The sequence below is a fragment of the Megalopta genalis genome, chromosome 4 (assembly GCF_051020955.1).
Source record: "Megalopta genalis isolate 19385.01 chromosome 4, iyMegGena1_principal, whole genome shotgun sequence".
Classification (NCBI taxonomy): Eukaryota; Metazoa; Arthropoda; class Insecta; order Hymenoptera; family Halictidae; genus Megalopta; species Megalopta genalis.
In genome coordinates this window covers 18,133,641-18,153,115 of record NC_135016.1, presented here as the reverse complement: position 1 = coordinate 18,153,115, position 19,475 = coordinate 18,133,641, and the positions used below count along the sequence as shown (strand labels likewise).

The 19,475-nt window shown below is 40.5% G+C and overlaps 1 protein-coding gene across 3 annotated transcripts; it reads right to left on the bottom strand.

Annotated features, from left to right (window-relative positions):
• Nucleotides 1–4,708: 4,708 nt before the first annotated feature.
• On the bottom strand, nt 4,709–19,416 carry mesh (sushi domain containing 2 mesh). 3 transcript variants are annotated; one of them, XM_033473195.2, is made up of 16 exons: nt 18,978–19,416; nt 18,071–18,312; nt 16,198–16,385; nt 15,801–16,116; nt 15,181–15,349; nt 14,171–14,431; nt 13,896–14,086; nt 12,965–13,110; nt 12,615–12,896; nt 11,615–12,084; nt 10,271–10,545; nt 9,516–9,790; nt 8,738–8,892; nt 8,469–8,651; nt 5,381–5,531; nt 4,709–5,136 (listed from the first exon to the last, which is right to left on the bottom strand). In XM_033473195.2, the coding sequence occupies exons 1-16, from the start codon at nt 19,351–19,353 to the stop codon at nt 5,046–5,048; spliced, it is 3,771 nt and encodes a 1,256-aa protein (XP_033329086.2). In that variant the 5' UTR covers nt 19,354–19,416; the 3' UTR covers nt 4,709–5,045. The 3 variants fall into 3 exon arrangements, with proteins under 3 accessions (XP_033329086.2, XP_033329084.2, XP_033329085.2); XM_033473193.2 differs by lacking the exons at nt 4,709–5,136; nt 5,381–5,531 and adding an exon at nt 5,887–7,190; XM_033473194.2 differs by lacking the exons at nt 4,709–5,136; nt 5,381–5,531 and adding an exon at nt 5,887–7,190 and having other exon boundaries at nt 19,029–19,416.
• Between the last annotated feature and the right edge of the window lie 59 nt (nt 19,417–19,475).

Genomic DNA, 19,475 nt, shown 5'->3' with positions numbered 1-19,475 from the left:
GGACCAGGGGAAGGTGGCAAGCGGGGCAGTCGCCATGCTCGTGAGCGGCGACTAACTTAGTAAAATTTGATAACTTGCGGACAATTTTCATTTTCCATGGAGATCCGCCTTGTAATATAAAAAAATTTCAATACGACAATGACTCTATCAAGGATTGAATTATTTCAATAAAAAGAAGCTCAAACACGTATCCGATTAACGATCAGTAAAGAAGTTACTAATTTTGCTACTAGCTAACAATCTATCAAAATACAGTAATGTCTCTCTAATTGTAATTAACTTAAACTATCAAAAAAACTATAAAATCGAATAGTACCAAATTGTCCATTTTTGTGTACAATCTGAGCGTCAGTTAGGAAGACATTATTGTATTAGTATTAGTACCTGTTGGTAAGTATTAGTACCTGTACATGTAAGTAAGCATCAGAAGAGCCTAATAATCCGGTATCTGTGTAGACAACTGATTCTACTATTTGTCAATTATATAGCTAGAGACAAGATTGGATACCGTAGGAATGCGGGTCTCAGTGGTCTGAATATTGACTGCTCCTTTGATACGCAGCCACTAAGCTACGCATAAACAGATCCGACATCATTGGCTCCGCTATTTCGAGAAGCGTTCCCCTGTCTCGTACTGTCCCTTGAATCTAATCTTGTCACCTCTCCACATCGTATCTGCTCGTATTATTGAGAACGCAGGCCCGCAGTTTCCTCTGAACCCTGCAGTATAATCTCGATACCATTTCTTTCTGAATTCTCCTCCCATGCAAATATTACCGCTGCATTTGGAGAATTATTTTATTCGTGCACGAGATAGACGAGGGTTCGAACGAAGATTGTTTAAAAAGCTGCCGATACGATGTTGTATACTCTGAATTCTATTCGATTTTTAATTTATTTATTTGCAGCGTGCTATCATTTTACACAGATTTTTTAAAGCGTTGCTTGCTTCTTCGCGATTAAATACGTTCGAATTTTTGGTAGGTGATCATTAATGGCGAAAAATGAATCAAATTGACATAGGCGGGGATAACGATTGTTATAATCGTTATAATATAATATGTAATATATATAATATATATATTATATAATAATAATAATAATATATATATAATATTATATATTATATTATATTATATATATTACATATTATATTATATTATATTATATTATACTATATTATACTATATTATATTATATTATATAATAATAATATATATAATATATATAATATAATTGTTATAATCGTTGGCAAATGACGAAAAACAAGTCAAATTGCAAAAGAAGCGGATAGAGATTTAAACAGAAATTCTTCAAATTGTTTAAATGGTTGATTGTCGGGAAGAAATATGTAAAACCGTGCATAGAAAGATCGGAAAAATTATAGAACCGAGTGGCCGACTGAATAATTCTTTGAAACCGTGCGGAATCACGCGTCCCGCGAACAGCGAAGGGTTTAAATAATTCTGGAACACAGTTGCCGATCTCACGGCAAGTAGTCCTGGAGTTATCGATTATCCATCGAATCCGTGGAGTTGTTTCATCAATGGGAACGCGCAGCACTGCCTACGAAGATCGTCTTCGTCTGGTGGATGATCCCGATCCCCGGTGCATTTAAGCGACGTTACATACAAGTCGGCTTTACGAGGGCTCAGACCCCGGGTTGCGTGCGCCGCATAAGAACAAATTTCCCGTTGCACCCGGGGTGCACGCGTTGAATTCCACGCGTAACGACGACATTTTATGGACGATTTTATTTGTTCAGCCCGTATGAACATATTTCCATGGACGTATTTATTATATTCCCCGATATCGCGTACCAGCCATAAAACGCGCACTCGTTAGGGATTCAGAACGCTCGCCCGAGCCTCATTTTCCTTTCTTTATTTCCGCTTCTGTTCCTCTCTGTCAACTCTCTACCCCTCCCGCTCGCACCCTCTTTCTCTCTTTCTCTTCCCTTCTCTTCCTTTCTCTCCCTGTTTCTCTCTTTGTTTCTCTCTCTCTCTCCCTCTCTCTGTTTCTCTCTGAGTATTTCACTCTCTCTCTCTTTCTCTCTTCCCCTCTCTCTGTTTCTCTCTGCCTGTGTTTCGCTCTCTCTCTCTCTCTCTCTCTCGCTCTCACTCTCTCTCTCTCTCTCTCTCTCAGTGCATGTAAGTTTCTCTCTCTCTTTCTCTCTCCGTGTTTCTCTATATATACACCTATCTATCTCTCTGTACTCTCCATTATCTCTCTCTCTCTCTCTCCCTCCCGCTCTCTCTCTCCCTCTCCATATTTCATTATCTATCTATCTATCTATCTCTCTGTTCTCTCTCTCTCTCTCTCTCTCTCTCTCTCTCTCTCTGTATCTCTCTCTATCCTTTGTTTCTGTCATTCTCACTCTCTCTCTGTTTCTCTCTCTCTCTCTCTCTCTCTCTCTCTCTCTCTGTCTCTGTTTCTCTCACTACCTCTTTTAATATCGTTCCTTGTAACAAGTGCATCGGGTACGGCAGGCTTAATTAATGCTCGCATGTCAACAAAGACAATGGCTGTCGCACCCGTCTCGTTGAGCTGTCATTACGCGTTGCGATGTTTAAAATTTCAGCGGCTCCGCTCGGTAGCGCGATGCTATCAATGATCGTGACACCCGCATGTTAGTCTCGTCCGCGTGTGAACAGAATTATTTTACATTTTATTCCGCGCGCGCGCGCGAACGCGCACGCTCGCGGTGTCAGCCCCGACGCTATCTAATCTTCTTTCGCGTGAGCGTGACGCACTGCACCGAAAGCTTTGAATCACTCGCCGAATCAATGAACGTATTCATTATTATTATTGCCACGTTGTTCTTGCTGCACTGGGATTGTACAGAGGCATCGTAAACACTTATAATGCACGCAGGTGCAACGTTATTAATTCGAATGCAAGGCTTCGCGCGTTCATTATGTTCGAAGCATACGTTTTTTGGCCGCTGACAATTTGCAACCAGGGAACGATTTATTTAAATCGCATTTGAAGAATGGGAGGTGAGATTCAGAATTAGCATATCAGCACAGATTATTCATAATCGGTTTAATAATCGGTGGAAAGATTCGCATCTCTAAGAAACGAATCCTTTGGATGCTCCCAAAAATGATTGATTGGAAATGTAAAATTGAGTATGTCTCATCCGAGATAGGAAAATCAGGATTCGTTTTAATATACAGGGTGTCCCAAAAATGTCTCGCGATCCGAAAGTGGCGGATTCCTCGGGTCATTTGAAGCAACTTCTTCCTTTGCAAAAATTTTCTCCGAGGCACCGTTGTGCTGGGAACATTATTTTATTGTGATTAGCTAATGAATGTGAACGTGCTGCCCTCGCTGGATCAGAAGCGAAAACAAGGGAGGATATACATAACTATTTTATGGGTTGTTGAAAACGATATTCCTATACCGTCTGACGATTGCAGAAAAACAATGTTGGCATAGACGAGCTATAATAGTGGACCTAGCAACTAATATAAATTTTTGTCACACAAAACTGGGGTTTCAGAAGCCCCCGTTCCGTGATTCTATGTGTCTATGGTGTGGCGTTCATCGTTACCGATATTACAGAAATTTCAGCTTCTTAGCGAGAATCGAGTATTCTCTATACCACGTTCGTATTATGGCACGTTTTACGATTTGGGAGCCACAAATTCATACGATGACAATGATACTTACAAAATATAACATTTTATGTGTCAAAAATTGTAGTGAATGTTTTTAATCAAAATGTAAAACTCTTTTAAATCTGTATCTATATTATCTATAATATCTACAATATCTATAATAATATAATATCTATAATACTATAATATCTACAATATCTATAATAATATAATATCTATAATATCTATAATATCTATAATAATATAGTATCTATAATATCTATCTATAATATCCATAGTATCTATATTATAATACATACACCATGCCTACTATTCTATTCTTTCGATACAAATTCCTGAAGTCGTAATTGTCCCTCCAACATTTATTCTATTAAAAAATCGCACCAAATCTACAATTATTTCGGTTCTAATTCTCGTCGCAAACAATGGCCACCAGAATTCGAATTCGCCTTCGAATCCCATGGAATCAAATCGGTAAAGTACATTAAATACAAGGTTCCCATTAAATATTTATCTTTCCCAATTTGGAGATCCGTTACCACAAATCGAAGACACCATCCAAAGAAGTTGACTGCGCATTGTAAAACGCGGGGAGGCTCGAGCTTGAAATTCAGAGGGCGCTTCTTCAAACGGTCGCAAACCTTTCAGCGACACGTGACAGGTGACATTGCACGCAGTGTAGCGATTATGGTAAATGTCATTCCTGAATGAATATTAACAAAGAGCGCGCGATATTGTCTAACGTTAGTTTGTTTGTTTAAAGTTTTCGTTTGGGCCGTTGTATTTAAACGTGTTGTGAATATTGTCATATCGTTGTTATTCCCGTAACACGTCCGGGCAAGCGGACACAAACAGGATTGCGACAGCACCGTAAGTACAGATTGGTTCCATTAATATATTGTAACGACCACATAAATTTGCTCTGATGATGAATGGTGTATAATATGTGAAATTTCATTGCAATAACCATTGAATTGCAGGAATATGTGTACATGTATTTATTTAGTTGTGGAAATTTCGCAGGTTTGAATGTGTTAGTCGGAAATCTTTATTTACATAAGTTGGTTGAATTCTGATCGAAACGATTGTTTGTCTTTGAATTTTATTAAATTTTGCAGTCTCTTTTTGTTATGTAACAGTAGAAAATCACAACGAATATTGTGATCTATATCACTTACTTAAATAATAAATAAGCTACTCTATCGTGTCTTAAGTAACAAATGGGTATTTATCATTTAAATATATGCTTCGTTCGATAAAGAGCCTGTTCTATGTTAAATTAAGTAATTAATTTGCAACGATACTTAGCTAATACACGTATAATTACACATTAATATGAGAGAATGGGAAGTATCTTATGATCTATGACGATGCGAATCAAGTTATAAAAAAAGGTTTTACAAAAAGCGTACATAATACTATTCAATTAATTTCTGTTGCTTTAATGGTGTAAGGACCAGGCTCTTCCTCCTCTTTTATTTTTCTTAATCTTTGCAGCTCAACATTTCTTTTTCTATAAACAAATGTTTCATCGTTAGCACTTAAGTTACAGGAAAATGTTGGCCATAATATGCATCGACCTTTATCATTTCCGAACCATAGATATTTATGCACCTATGTTAACTACAATCGAGTTCAATTTAAAACCGGTGGTAGAAAAAAGATTTCTATCGAAGTCCAATCTTGTAAAGCTACGGGAAGAAAATTTGATTCGGCATAAACCTCCATGGTTCAGAAGCTTTGTTTATGTACGATACCTGGACTGTTCTTCCTCCTCTTCCCTTTCCTTCTTTTGCTTCTTTAAGAATCTAACTCCCACAAGAATTATTAGTAGTACAATCGGTATCAGGCAGCCAAGTATTATACCACTTGTAATACCAGCCTGACGCGAGCTATATTCCTGTTGACCTGTGATTTTCAATGAAATCGATAGCATTAATACACACAATAAGACCTATAAACAGGTTAGTAATTTTAGTAGTCTGGTGAAAATAGGTTCAAGCGCAGGGCAAGTTTGGATTATAGTTAACTTTGTTTGTATTGCAGATAGAGATTCGTCGAACAGCTACTGCCTACGGTTGTGAGAATAAATAGACAGGAAAGGAGAAAGGTTATAGGACAGAAGTAACAGAAAGCGATGAGAATAATTCCGGTGGAAATTTCCATTCCACTGAAAAATGGTTTCAAACAATGTTCTGAACATTCACTCGAGTATCTCATACGAATGCGTGTGGAATAGAAATTTCCTGAGAATTGTAAGGTATAAAAAAAGAAATCGTTTATTGAACTGTGCTCTTACATTAATCACGAAGCATCTCATACAATATAAGTGCTGTACCGAATGTTATTACAAAATTATTGCGTTTCGAAGCGCTCGAAATTTGTTCTTGTGTTCTTCGTAAAACTGATCTCAATGATACAACGGTATAACATCCAATTCACGTTGCATAATACAACCAACACATTTCTATTCCACAGCAAAGAGTCAAATGCAATTTGTACACATGATAAAAGAGCTAATCTTCGCGACAGGGATCTATTTATTGTTTCCGTTCCAAATCGCGCGGGATTTTCTTTCCGAGAGGAGGATAATGTTGCATAAATATTTGTCATGAAAGATACACGGCTCCCGGTGATTAACGGGGAAAAACGCTATAAGAAAGAAATGTCTACGTACAGTTAATCTTCCTGTAAACTAAGCTGATTTCAAAAGACGCTTCTAATTAGCAATCTTTAGTCTGTCACAAAAATACGTTCTCACAAGCTTCCACTATTTTTCTATTTTTTTTTTTTTGTTATAGTCTTTTCTAGCTATGGTCGTTCGAACTACAGTTTTCTCTCCTTAGCGTCGCGTGAGATTATTTCCTGTGTTGGCCGGCAAAACTTGCGTCGCGCGATTGTAGTCGAAGCAGAAGGCGGGAACGAAAATGCGACGCTATAGAGAGAGAGAGAGAGAGAGAGAGAGAGAGAGAGAGAGAGAGAGAAAACCGTAACTTGTTTCCCTGGCTCTATATTAAATTTCTCAGTTAGATAATCGTCGATCGGTTCTCGTTAAGGGAGGATTCTAGCGATAAGAACTATATAGAAGTAAAAAAAAGAATTGCAAATCATGATCGTTTTACACGTCGCTCTCTTTGGTGGAGCTGCCGGTTTTTCTAATCGATTCGACGGTGCTCTTTTCCGAGTCTGTCGGGGACTGGGGCTCTTTAAGGTCCCAGTCCTTGTCCTCGAAATCGATGTCCGGCTTATCCGGCAGGGGCTCGTGCGTACGGTACACTTTCTCATAGCTATGCCGCTTTTTGCTAGCGGTGGTTGCGGTGCTAGTGTCGCTAACCGGCGAAATCGCTCTGTCGTACGGCTTCAACGGCACGCTCTGCCTCAACAATGTCGCGTCGTCGACGGCAGAGCTCGGTTCCGAATTACGCCACGACTTATCCGTGGTTTCGTTCGACTGGCTCTTTCGGAACATGAAAAAGGCGCCTGCGATACATCCGGTTATTGGTATTAACACGGCGCAAATAATACCCACAGTGGTCCACGCTGTGCGCTGGGTATACTCGACCTGACCTATGGTTGTGTAATACCAAACAGTTTTTTTTTTATTCTCCAGTCGGTAAGTCCGCCGGCCATGATGATGTCCCGATTAATTGGAAATTTTTTCGAGGTTCGGGGTGGTCGTTGGAAGAGTGCAAGGGATAGTACGATTGAAAATAGTTAGGGTAGCTATGTAGTGGTGAAGTCGAGAACTGTGGTAGTAGGTGTTTCGTGCATGATGATGATGATGATGGTGTGGCGATATACGCGGCTCAAAGTAATTCGTCGTTTAATGGGAGACCATCTAACAGGCTTTTCGAGCTTGTCCATTCGTGTTAATATTTCGAACGTGTTAATATTAACAAATTTTCAAACAGAATAATTTTTCTAAAATTGCTTCGCAGGGTTTGAATATTTTTGAGATGTTAGACCGACCAGTTTTTTTCTTTGAAATGAGTATACAGAACATTTTTTAGATTGTAATTGAATGGAATGATTGAAAAATTAAGAAAAGATGTTTTTTATACTTTTTTATGCGAGCACACGACGATAATTTAATCACGGTAACTTATATGCATGCTGAAGATTAAATCAATTTTTAAATTTAAGATTAAATGAATTAAAGATCGCGAAAATCGCAGTTTTTCACGAATTTCAAGCAAAAACATTTTCATATCTTTCAGTGACTGTAGCTTGACTATGCGTCGACGAATTTCAATGAAATTTTCAGCATTCTTATAAGTTACCATGATCTACAAAATGTATTTTTCTTAAATTTTCGTATTAAATTTTCGCTCAGATAAAAATGTTTAAACAAAATTTATTTCAACAAATTTAAACCATTTTTTAATTCTTGTATCATTCCAATCAATTGCAATCTAAAAAGTTTTCTGTACACTCATTTCATAGAAAACTAATCGGTCCAACATCTAAAAAATATTCAAGTCCTTTGAACCAATTATAAAAAAGTTACCTCGTTTGAAAAGGCGTTGACGTACTTTCCGAGGCGACTGTACCTTGAGCAGCGTATCGAAAGTCTCATGCGATAGTATCTTGCTCGTCATCGAGTACAGTCAACAATTCTCCCTAGTTGACCCTCAGCTTGGAAACGAAAATGGACAATTTGGAAGGAGAAGAATACGATCATTCGAGCCTCGCGGCTCGTTTTCGTAGCCGCCGATTACCAACAAAGACAAAAACGAGCCGCGAGGCTCGAATAATCGTATCACCTCTTCCCAGAATTGTCCATTTTCGTGGATACCAGCCGAGGGTCAATTAGGGAGAATTCACCGTAATTGTTCGGATACTTACGTAGACATTCCGTGTATCCGTATTCCGGCACGTTCCATCGTCCTTCCGGTGTGCAAGTTCGCCGTTGATCGCCCACCAGTATGAAGTCCTGGTTGCACTCGAAGGTCACCTTGGTGCCAGGCGTGAAGAAGAAGTTACTCTTGCGACCGAATCGAGGTGTCTCCAGTACACCGCACGAAATCACTGCAACCAAACCAGTGGAAAAAAACGGTCTCCGAATGAAATCGTTAAGCGATGAATCAACGTTTACGAATCTCTGAATAGCTTACCCGGATCCTCTAAGTTGGTGTACCTGATATGAGTATAAGTATCGTAGTAGTTCTTCGTGAAGTGCGCCAAATCTCTGTTCAACGACATCGCGTAGTCGTATTGACACTGGTACGAATCCGAGCAGATATCGTGGGCTGCTTGGACGTCGTACGACCTGTAAAAACGCGAGTTAATAATTAATATAATAATAATTAATAATTAATATTCCCCGAGTCATAATAATAATAATAGTAATAATAATAATAATAATAGTAATAATAATAATAATAATAATAATAATAATAATAATAATAATAATAATAATAATAATAATAATAATAATAATAATAATAATAATAATAATAATAATAATAATAATAATAATAATAATAATAATAATAATAATAATAATAATAATAATAGTAATAATAATAATAATAATAGTAGTAGTAATAATAATAATAATAAAAATAGTAATAATAATAATAATATAATATAATATTTAATTAATATATAATAATTAATATATAATATTCCCCGAGTCACGATTTAACACTAAACCTACCGCGGTCAAAGCGACCGCATTCTTATTTTGCAATTCTGCAAAGTTCCGAGACTCTTTCTTTCGTGGAAAACGCTTGAATAAGTTACATTATTGGAGCAAGTTTTCTAATAAAAACTTTACAAATTCCAAATAAATTCGGTCTTCTCACTTTCGTGAAGCAGTACATGCCGGTTAGTATTACTGCTTGGTAGGTTTAGCGTTAATTGTCGTTCGATACGATAGATCTTAGCCACCTGTTACTCGGCACGATCTCTTCGGGCGTCTTCCGCCACTCGGGCTCGAAAGTTCTGTTCGCATAGAAACTCGCGGTTCTTCCGAACTCCCTGGTGAATAACGCGCCGCCAATCAAATTGTTCTCCTTGTCCTCCAGCATCCATTTCGTCGCGAAATCTTTGTGCAGAGCCTCGAAATGATTCAGATTGCTCGCGGCCGATATTTGACCGTCCGGGCCCATAAGATCATCCGCCATATCGTTGTTCCATTTGCCGAAGAGTCCTTTGGTCTTGTTCTGAAATCGATCGAGATATCCGAGATGATCTTCTCACCGTATTTACGAGGACGGATAACTTATTGTTAACCCTTTGCACTCGAGTGGTGAATCTGAGGCACCACTGAAATTGTTACGCCACGTTCCAAGATAATTTTTATATTATCGCTTTATATTAATATTTATATTATAATATTTTATATTATATTTTATATTATTTTTATATTATATTTATATTATTATTATAATATTTATATTATATTATTTATATTATATTATTTAGATTGCAAAAGTTGTTAAAAGTGTAACTGTTGTATGATTCACAAGACTCAATTTCATACGCATAAAATGCACTTTATCATATAAAATGGAATAATACTATAAGTCGGAGAAATTGTTTTAGATTTATAGTTAAAATGGCTTCGAGTGCAAAGGATTAATTAACCAGGCTCTTAGTTAGCCAATCAAGGTATTTAAGGAATCGAACAGCTTGAACCGTACCAAGTAAGTCCAAGGCAGGTAGACTCTAGCCGACATGAATCCCTCGTTTTCAACCACCTCGACGCCAGCACCGGTGTCGAACATGATGATCACTTCGCTCTGGTTCAAAGTGTACGTGGGCGTGTAGACGACTACACCTGGGAAGTGCTGGAACTTCAGGGACGGTCTGTCGAAGTACACTCGCCGGTTGTCCGCGAAAACGTCCAGTCGATATCTCCACTGGGAGTGCTTGGGTCTCAAACGTACTTCAATGGGGACGGAGTTGTTGCCCCTTGCTGTGGACCAAATCGAGAAATAATGTCACGGCTGAGGGGTAGTTCGGCAAAGTACAAAATTCTTGGTACATACGAGCCGTTTATTTTGGAAGTGGCCTAAGTCACTTTTTCAAAAAAATCGAGTTAATGGTAATACTAATTACAATTGAACGGTATCTCTTCATTTGAAAAAAAGTGATTTGTGCCACTTCCAAAATAAACGGCTCATATATGTACACCCAATTATTTTTCGATTTCACTTTTGTGACCGGCGTTGGAAGATATCTCGATAGATATCTTCAGATCCCAAAGATCGTCTTCAATTTTAAGATTGGATAAGTACAGTAAGTTCTCTCCAATTGTCACTCGACATGTAAACAGAAATGGACAATTTGGGAACAGGAGATACGATTATTTGAAAATCGGTACAGTAATGTCTTCCTAACTGGCGCTCAAATTGTGCACAAAAATGGACAATTTGGGAAGAGGAGTCACGATTATTCGAGGACGACTATAAAAACGAGCCGCATGGTTATGTCAAGGTTATTGACAACTATAAAAACGAGTAGCGAGACTCGAATAATCGTGTCTGCTCTTCCCAAATTGTCCATTTCTGTTTAAATGTCGAGTAACAATTGGAAATAATTCACTGTGCACCATTTATTTAACTAAAATAAACAATTAACACATAGCCAACCGAATAGGGAGATCTCCCCGTTTTAAATTCAGTCGATCGATAACCGAATGGATGATTAATGAAAAATTAAAAATATTGCTTAATTTTATTAAGATTTGCAAGAGGTACGAATGCTGAAGAAGCAATTGATGTCATATAAGTTTGCTTCGTAATTTTTGTTTAAATGAATAAATATTGAATAAATATATGAATAAATAATTATGAATAATTATGAATAAATAATTGAATAAATAATTATGAATAATTATGAATAAATAATTGAATAAATATCTCAATTTTATGAAAACTTTTGATGTTTCTAGCGCGGTCGTGAAAGTGTTAAGAAAAGATACATATTTTCTAAATCTACGAATCGAATATATTCAGCCCAGTCTTCGTCTTTCCGTCAATTACCTGCGATAGAGGTCAATTGCGTGGCTCTAACTTCTCCGTGCATGTTGTCCGGCAGTTGCTCGAACCTGCCCTGCACGTCGAGCTTGTCTTTCGTGTGATCTACCCTAGCCAGAACGAACTCTCCCTTTCCGTTGAAGGTGTACTCCAAGTTGTCGAACGTGACGATATGCGGGTCACCGAACACGGTAGCCACCGCCGGGGACTGATAAGCCACGCAGTCTTGCGTCGGCCGTCTCTCGAACCTGAATGTTTCGCAGCCGACCGAGTGTTCCTCTTGCCATATGCAGCACAAGTAGATTGGTATCACGTCGTGGTACCAGTGAGACAGGGTTGGAACCTTGTTGGCCTCGTCCCACGGATAGAATCCAAGATTGTGGGACCGATGCGGCCTCGAGCCCCATTGCTGATCGTAGGTCAGCATCAGGATTCCGTTCTTGTCGTAGCAGCACTGTTGCTCGGACCCATCCATGCTGCAATCGACACGGTATACAGTAATTTCTCCCGGAAATGCCGTAATTCGGGGTGCTGTGAATTTCGCTGTGCTAGTTCCACGCTTATTGCAATTTATCGCTATCGTGGATGCTAAGGGGACACGGAAGACAATACAAAATGGTCAATAACGAGTGTGAATCAGGTGACAAAAACCGCAGAGCTATCAGGTATTATAAGGCTGACCGTCGAATCGTAGCATGTGGCCTCCGAATTGCCTTCGAATTGCCTTCTAATCGAGTCATAAGGCCTCCGAATTGCCTTCGAATTGTCTTCGAATTGTATTCGAATTGCCTTCGAATTGCCTTCGAATTGCTTTCGAATTGCCTTCGAATTGTCTTCGAATTGCCTCCGAATTGCCTTCGAATTGTATTCGAATTGCCTTCGAATTGCTTTCGAATTGTCTTCGAATTGCCTTCGAATTGCCTCCGAATCGTGTCAAATAGCCTCCAAATTGCCTTCGAATCGTGGCAGAAAGTCACAAATAAAAAAAATCGCTAATTTCGCTTACTTTGGCGCGCCGGTCCTCACGCAATGATGAGCGTGTTGATTAAGGATGCAGTCTAGATTCGAGTCCTTGTCGCAGTCGTAATCGGGAAGGAAGCGGCCCTTGTCGGTTAACGCGTGCTTCACGTCGCAAGGACACAGCGGTATCTCCGCAGCGAAATTCTTTAGGTATCTGTCGTTCATGATCCACTTGTTGCAAAGAGCTTGCGGCCATTTCGCTCCCATCGCGCGTTCCCATTGCGGCCCGAAGTACCAGCCCAACGGGATCGGTCTGCTCCACAGAACCCTGCGAAGAAATACAAAAATAATTCTACCGTCCCACGAATCGTAGCTTCTTAACCATTCATTACGTACGGCGAGATGTTGAGGCCAGTGTTCTGTTGCGGATCGGTTAAATTCAGCTGGATGAATCCGAAGGTCATGTCCTGTTGGTAGGGATTGTATACGTCGCGGTATTTGGCTGGCGCGATGACGTAGGAACCCTCGTTCGTGTACGACGTCTAGAATTTCGTTGAGTTCGCGTTAATTGCAATATACAGTAATGTCTCCCTAACTGACGCTCAGATTGTCCAGAAGAATGGACAATTTAGGAAGAGGAGAGATACGATTATTCGAGCCTTGCAACTCCTTTTTATAATTGTTGACAATCGATAACCATAAGAAACGAGCCACAAGGCTCCAACAATCGTATCTCCTTTTCCAAATTTGTCCATTTTTGTGGACAATTTGGGAAAAGGAGAGATACGATTATTCGAGCCTTGCAGCTCGTTTTCATAATAGTTGACACTTCGTAACTATAAAAGCGAACCGCAAAGCTCGAATAATCGTATTCCTTCTTCTCAAATTGTTCATTTTTGTTTATTACTGTATTATCTCGTTTATGTATCTATTACACTGTCTCCCTAACTGACGCTCAGATTGTCCAGAAAAATGGACAATTTAGGAAGAGGAGAGATACGATTATTCGAGCCTTGCAACTCTTTTTTATAATTGTTGACAATCGATAACCATAAAAAACGAGTCACGAGGCTCGAATAATTGTATCTCTCTTCTTCCTAAATTGTCCACAAAAATGGACAATTTTGGAAAAGGAGAGATACGATTATTGGAGCCTTGTAGCTCGTTTTTACAATTGTTGACACAATTCGTAACTATGAAAACGAACCGCAAAGCTAGAATTAATCGTATCCCTTTTCCAAAATTGTCCATTTTTGTGGACAATCTCAGCGTCAATTAGAGAGACATTACTGTAACTCTATGCCGCACAGATTCTTGATGGACCAACCTCTAAAGCAGTGATGTATTCGAACTCTGGAGTAGTTTTCGTCTCGCGGTATCCCCACAAAGATATCTGCACACCAGCGGCCAAGTTGCTGGTCAAATTGTACCGATCCCAGGTGATCTTGATCTCCGCGGGTTCGCGTTCGCGAACGTTGTTCGAGACGAAGATCTTCTCGGTCGCCGACGCCGGGGTTTCTGCAAAGCATCCGCAAACTTATCCACGAAAATTCTGTCGCGTTAATGCTATCAGCTCGCACGAGAATCGTTTAGTCGCATTACCGATGAAATATTTCCCCTTCCAGTCGTAGCCTTTGCTATCTCCGATGCTAATCGCGAACCGGATGTATCCCTGAGCCTTGACAAACGGTTGCACGCATATGGCTCGATTTCTATCGACCACGGTGCCTATCACCATCTCGGTTTCGAACATGCAACGAATCTTTTGTGTCTCGTTGAAACAGGGCCCGGTGATGTTCACGATGGTGCCGCCTAACATGTTTCCGCTTTCAGGAGCGAACACCAGTGGCAAGTTCGCTCCGGCTGTAACATACAAAATGGCTCAGTGTCCTTTGTCTTTATTTTTCTCTTTTTTAACCAGTTAAGTGTGTTCGATGACTACAGTCTGCCCCAAAACTGTCTCGCAATTCGGAATTGGCGGGTTCCTCGGATCATTTGAAGCAACTTTTTCCTTTACAAAAATGTTCTCCGAGGAACCGTTAACGAATTATCAACGAAAAACAGTGACCAATAAGAATCGAGTATGGCTGACGCGAGGCGACCCAGCCAACCAGCGCACGAAGCCTAGTTCCGCTCATTGGCACGGTCGCCTCGTGCCAGCCAAGCTCGCCTCTCATTGGTCACTGTTTTTCGTTAATAACTCGTTAATAGTGCCTCGGAGAACATTTTTGTAAAGGAAAAAGTTGCTTCAAATGACCTGAGGAACCCGTCACTTTCGGATTGCGAGACATTTTTGGGACACCCTGTATATCCGTCATGGAGATGTGGCGGAATCTTGTGTCACGACGATTATATTCGTTGTTCGTAAAATTTCGTTGCCATTTGATATTTATAAGTTGTAATTCTGGCGAAAACTAAATGATATTCTTTTAATTTTAATATGTTCAAAATGTTTAGAGATCAAGACGAAATGAAGCAAACAAATGAAAATTATAAATAATTTCAGTTGGATTCATAACTTCCTGAGAGCTAACTCGTAAGTGGTAGTGTGCGACACACACACCTGGTGGGCGCTTTGCAAAGAGATCGCCACAGTTAACTGATCACTTTACCGATATCCTTGTTGCAAGTTCCGAGCATGATCTTCTCATCTATCCTGAACATGTGCCGTCCAGGGAAATCATTTGCCCACCCTCTGCCTGTTAGATCGCGAAGCGTCGACATCTGGGAGTAGGGTTTGTATTCGTAGCTTTGGGTGCCGTTGCCGGCGTTGAAGCCGACCTAAAATAAATCGATGTAAGATCGAAAAAAGCGAACGCTCGGAGCGGATTCGTAGCGAAGGCTATGAGCTAGTCGGGTGATTTCAATGCGCGGTGCGAGCAGCCCCGTCAGACTCGAAGAGCCAAGATGCTGATCACTGTTACCTGATGAAAATCTATTTTCTACGTTCTTGACACGTCGTAGATTTTAAAATTGATCTTTCCAGCGATACCATAGTTTATACCATAGTTTATAAACAGTGCAACGACTGCGTTGCACTTAAAAGAAGCTCGGTCATTTTCCTGTAAACCGTGATCTCGGAAGAGATTATTAGATCATATTACTTGAGATTAGCTTATTGAATGACGAACGAGACTGCTGTCGCTATCGAGCGATTCATTGCAGTTTACAATTATTTATCTTCGATTCGTAATATGTTATTAAACAACTGCCGACGAGCAAAGTGTCTTACGAAAGCCGGAACGCCGCCTTCTCCGGAGGTGGTATCACCACCAGCCTCTGTGTGACTGGTCCACTGAAAGTTCAGGTAGTTGAACATCGCGTAAGTGGACACTTCGTCCGTAGCGAGGACCATTTGGAAGGTGTTCGTTTTGAAAAGGGAGGTATCGATTCCGCCGGCGAAAGACATGTTCTTCCAAGTGATTATGACAGCGTGTTTCGGGTCGAAAGATTCGGAACCGACGATTCCCTCGCGGATGTCCCACTTCACGCGTTCCCGCATCTCCACGCCGAATTGGTCTTTCCTCGATTGCAGGTCCCTTTCGAGCCTGAAACGATTCAGTTGCTACTACGCTGTTCAAATCCTTGATCTGTTCAACCTCGCGATCACGAGGTTTCGTGCAGCGTACCTGAAGTAGACGCCCGGCGTTCGTTGGTCTAGGTCTTCTTTCCTTTTCTCGCCTATGCGACATTTGCTGAAGAATATTCCTATGAAACTGGGATCGTTCTTCTTCGGCCAGTCTTGTATGGGGAACTTGAGTGGATAGGTGTAGTAGCCTGGCGGGTCGCTGAATTCTAGGTAACCGTTCATAGACACCTAGAAGCATTGAACAATGATTTAGGAATCCTCGATGCTTCGAAGATGAATCTAGCCACGGAGAATTCTCTCCAATTGTCCCTCGGCTTGGAAACGAAAATGGACAATTTGGAAAGAGAAGAATACGATAATTCGAGCCTCGCGGCTCGTTTTCGTACCTACCGATTATCAACAAAGACAAAAACGAGCCCCGCGAGGCTCGAATAATCGTGTCTCCTCTTCTGAAATCGTCCGCTTTGGTTCGCAAGCTGCGGGACAATTGGAGAGAATTTAACCGTGTTGCACAATTCTGCCCGGCTGTATTTTTCGATCGTGTTTTCGAAAGCCACCTTTTTATTGCACTCAATTGTACGGCTAATCGGTTCATCGTAGTCCAATGTTTCATTCAATTTGTTCGCCGAAGGTGACGAGTCGACGCGACATTGGACTATTTCTGAAGCGCGTGGGATCAGTTATCACGTTACGTTTTATCAACGGCATGATTGGGATATCTTTCGATACCTCAATATCTCCTCAATTCTAAACGAAACATTATGATCGGCAACAAATATTGAAAATACCGACGCAAACGTATGCATTTAGTTCAGATGAACGTTAATTACAGGAATTATCTCCTTATTACAATAAATTATATTTTCATCGCTTTCGTTATGCATTCTTGCAGTAAGAACGAAAACAAACGTTAAATATTCTCTAAGTAAATTGTTGGAAAGCATTTTTAAGTCATGTATCGTATAAGATGCAAGTACAGTAATGTCTCTCTAATTGACGCTCAGATTGTCCACAAAAATGACCAATTTGAGAAGAAGGAATACGATTATTCGAGCCTTGCGGTTCGTTTTTATAGTTACAAAGTGTCAACAATTATGAAAGCGAGATGCAAGGCTTGAATAATCGTACGATTAATTAATAATTATTATTCTATATATAATATTATCTATATATAATATTATTATATATCATAGTATTATTATTATCGTATTATTAATAATTATCAATAATACGATTGTTCGAGCCTTGTGGCTCGTTTTCTATGGTTATCTCTTGTCAACAATTATAAAAACGAGCCGCAAGGCTCGAATAATCGTATCTCCTCTTCCCAAATTGTCCACAAAAATGGATAATTTTGGAAAAGAATTGTTCGAGCCTTGCGATTCGTTTTTATAGTTACAAATTGTCAAGAACTATAAAAAAAGAGCTGCAAGGCTCGAATAATCGTATCTCCTCTTCCCAAATTGTCCACAAAAATGGATAATTTTGGAAAAGAATTGTTCGAGCCTTGCGATTCGTTTTTATAGTTACAAATTGTCAAGAACTATAAAAAAAGAGCTGCAAGGCTCGAATAATCGTATCTCCTCTTCCCAAATTGTCCACAAAAATGGACAATTTTGGAAACGGAGATACGATTGTTCGAGCCTTGCGATTCATTTTTATAGTTACGAATTATCAACAACTATAAAAAAGAGCTGCAAGACTCGAATAATCGTATCTCCTCTCCCCAATTGTCCATTTCCGTGCCACACTCACGAGTTAACTCGTCTTCAATTTCTCTAAAGTACACTGAATGTCTTTGGATAGATGAACTACCCGGGTGAAGCAGTTAAACAAGTAGATTCGCATGATCTAGTCGGACAGAATCGACGGAATGGTGAATTCGCGTAAAGCAATATCGTTTATCGACGTACTCTGGTGTAATTGAATCGGAATCCAAAGAACGGCAGCTGGAAGTTGAAGTTCTTGTGCACTTGAGGCGTCGACACCTGGATCTCTTTCTGATAATCGCCTATACCGTTGTCGCCGCCTTTGTCGAAGTACCAATACATGAACTTCGACCGGATGTCCTTCAACCGTTGCTCGGTTATCAGATAGTCCTGAACCGAGTCGGACGAACGGGGCGCGTACCTTTCCGCATCCGGTAAATCCGAATCTACGGGAATTGTTACACGCCTCGTGAATTTCGACCTACATCGATGTCCATCGTTTTAACATCGATGGTATAGAGACCGCGTGCTACACAACGCCCTAAGCGTTACAATGCTCGCGTGAACGAACAAACATGGGAATCGTGAACTTATTGTGACTCGACTCGACACGAGCGCACAATCGCCGGAGCGCTTCGCACAAATTGTTTCAGGGGATATTTCGGGTTTACAGAAGCTGGCGGTGCCGAGGGTCTATCGAACATTAACAACATAAGCGTCGCGCGTGTGTGCCGCGGTTCTAGGCGCGATGATCGTAAATAAAAAAGACAACAATGATTTACTAAGTACTCGTTACGAAAGCGTTCAACTTCGGATATATCTAGTGATTCATGAGCGATTCACGTTGGAGTGAGTAACTGATAAAACAGATAAGATCTGATTTCGTGTGCCGGAGATGCGTGACAAATAACGTTGCCGTGCGACGTGTGCGATCCGCGAAACCACAGGTCCACGTGAAAAAGAAAGGGCCGACGGGAGCGGCGGCCACTTTCTTGGGTGAAAAGAGGAAACGAGAACTTGTGAGACACACAACAAACCTCGGGGAAATCCTAAACGATGAAGCGAAACATAGAGAATAGCGGTCACGCCCAATTGATATCGGAACACTCACCGTATCTCACATACTTTCCGCTTTTTTCTCCGATCGCTCTACCGGATATACCTTCAGTTAACGTGACTTGTTCCTTCGGCTCCGTTTCGGAGACCACTTGCGGGCTCATGGGACCGTTCCCATCGTAGATCTCGGTCTGCTTGGGGTCGTCGACATCGTTCAGGTCCTCCACTTCCCTATTCTGCACAACCGGTACGCCTTCCACGGCCGATTCCTCGTTATTATGGTCGGCCACGTCTTCGGGCGTCAATCTGTACGCGCTCTCGAACGTTTGGTCATCGTTTTGCGCGGATATGCCGGCCGCCAGGAACAGCAAACAGCACCCGAGGATGCTCCGTTTTGCGAAAACGGGAACGCGGCCACGCTCGTTCCGCATTTTTGATTACCTCCCTGGGTAGATGAACCGTTTTGTCTAGTATGCCCAAAGACACTGAGCCGCGCTTCAGGTAACGAATCCTGATAACGGCGCCTGATATCAGTTATATTACGATAACGAGC

Coding starts and splice junctions, on each gene's coding strand:
- mesh (XM_033473193.2), bottom strand. CDS start 19,353: ATGCGGAACGAGCGTGGCCGCGTTCCCGTTTTCGCAAAACGGAGCATC. Junction 14,087..14,170: donor GAAGGGGAAATATTTCATCG/GTAATGCGACTA, acceptor GATGCTTTGCAG/AAACCCCGGCGTCGGCGACC. Junction 7,191..8,468: donor CGGATACACGGAATGTCTAC/GTAAGTATCCGA, acceptor ACACAACCATAG/GTCAGGTCGAGTATACCCAG.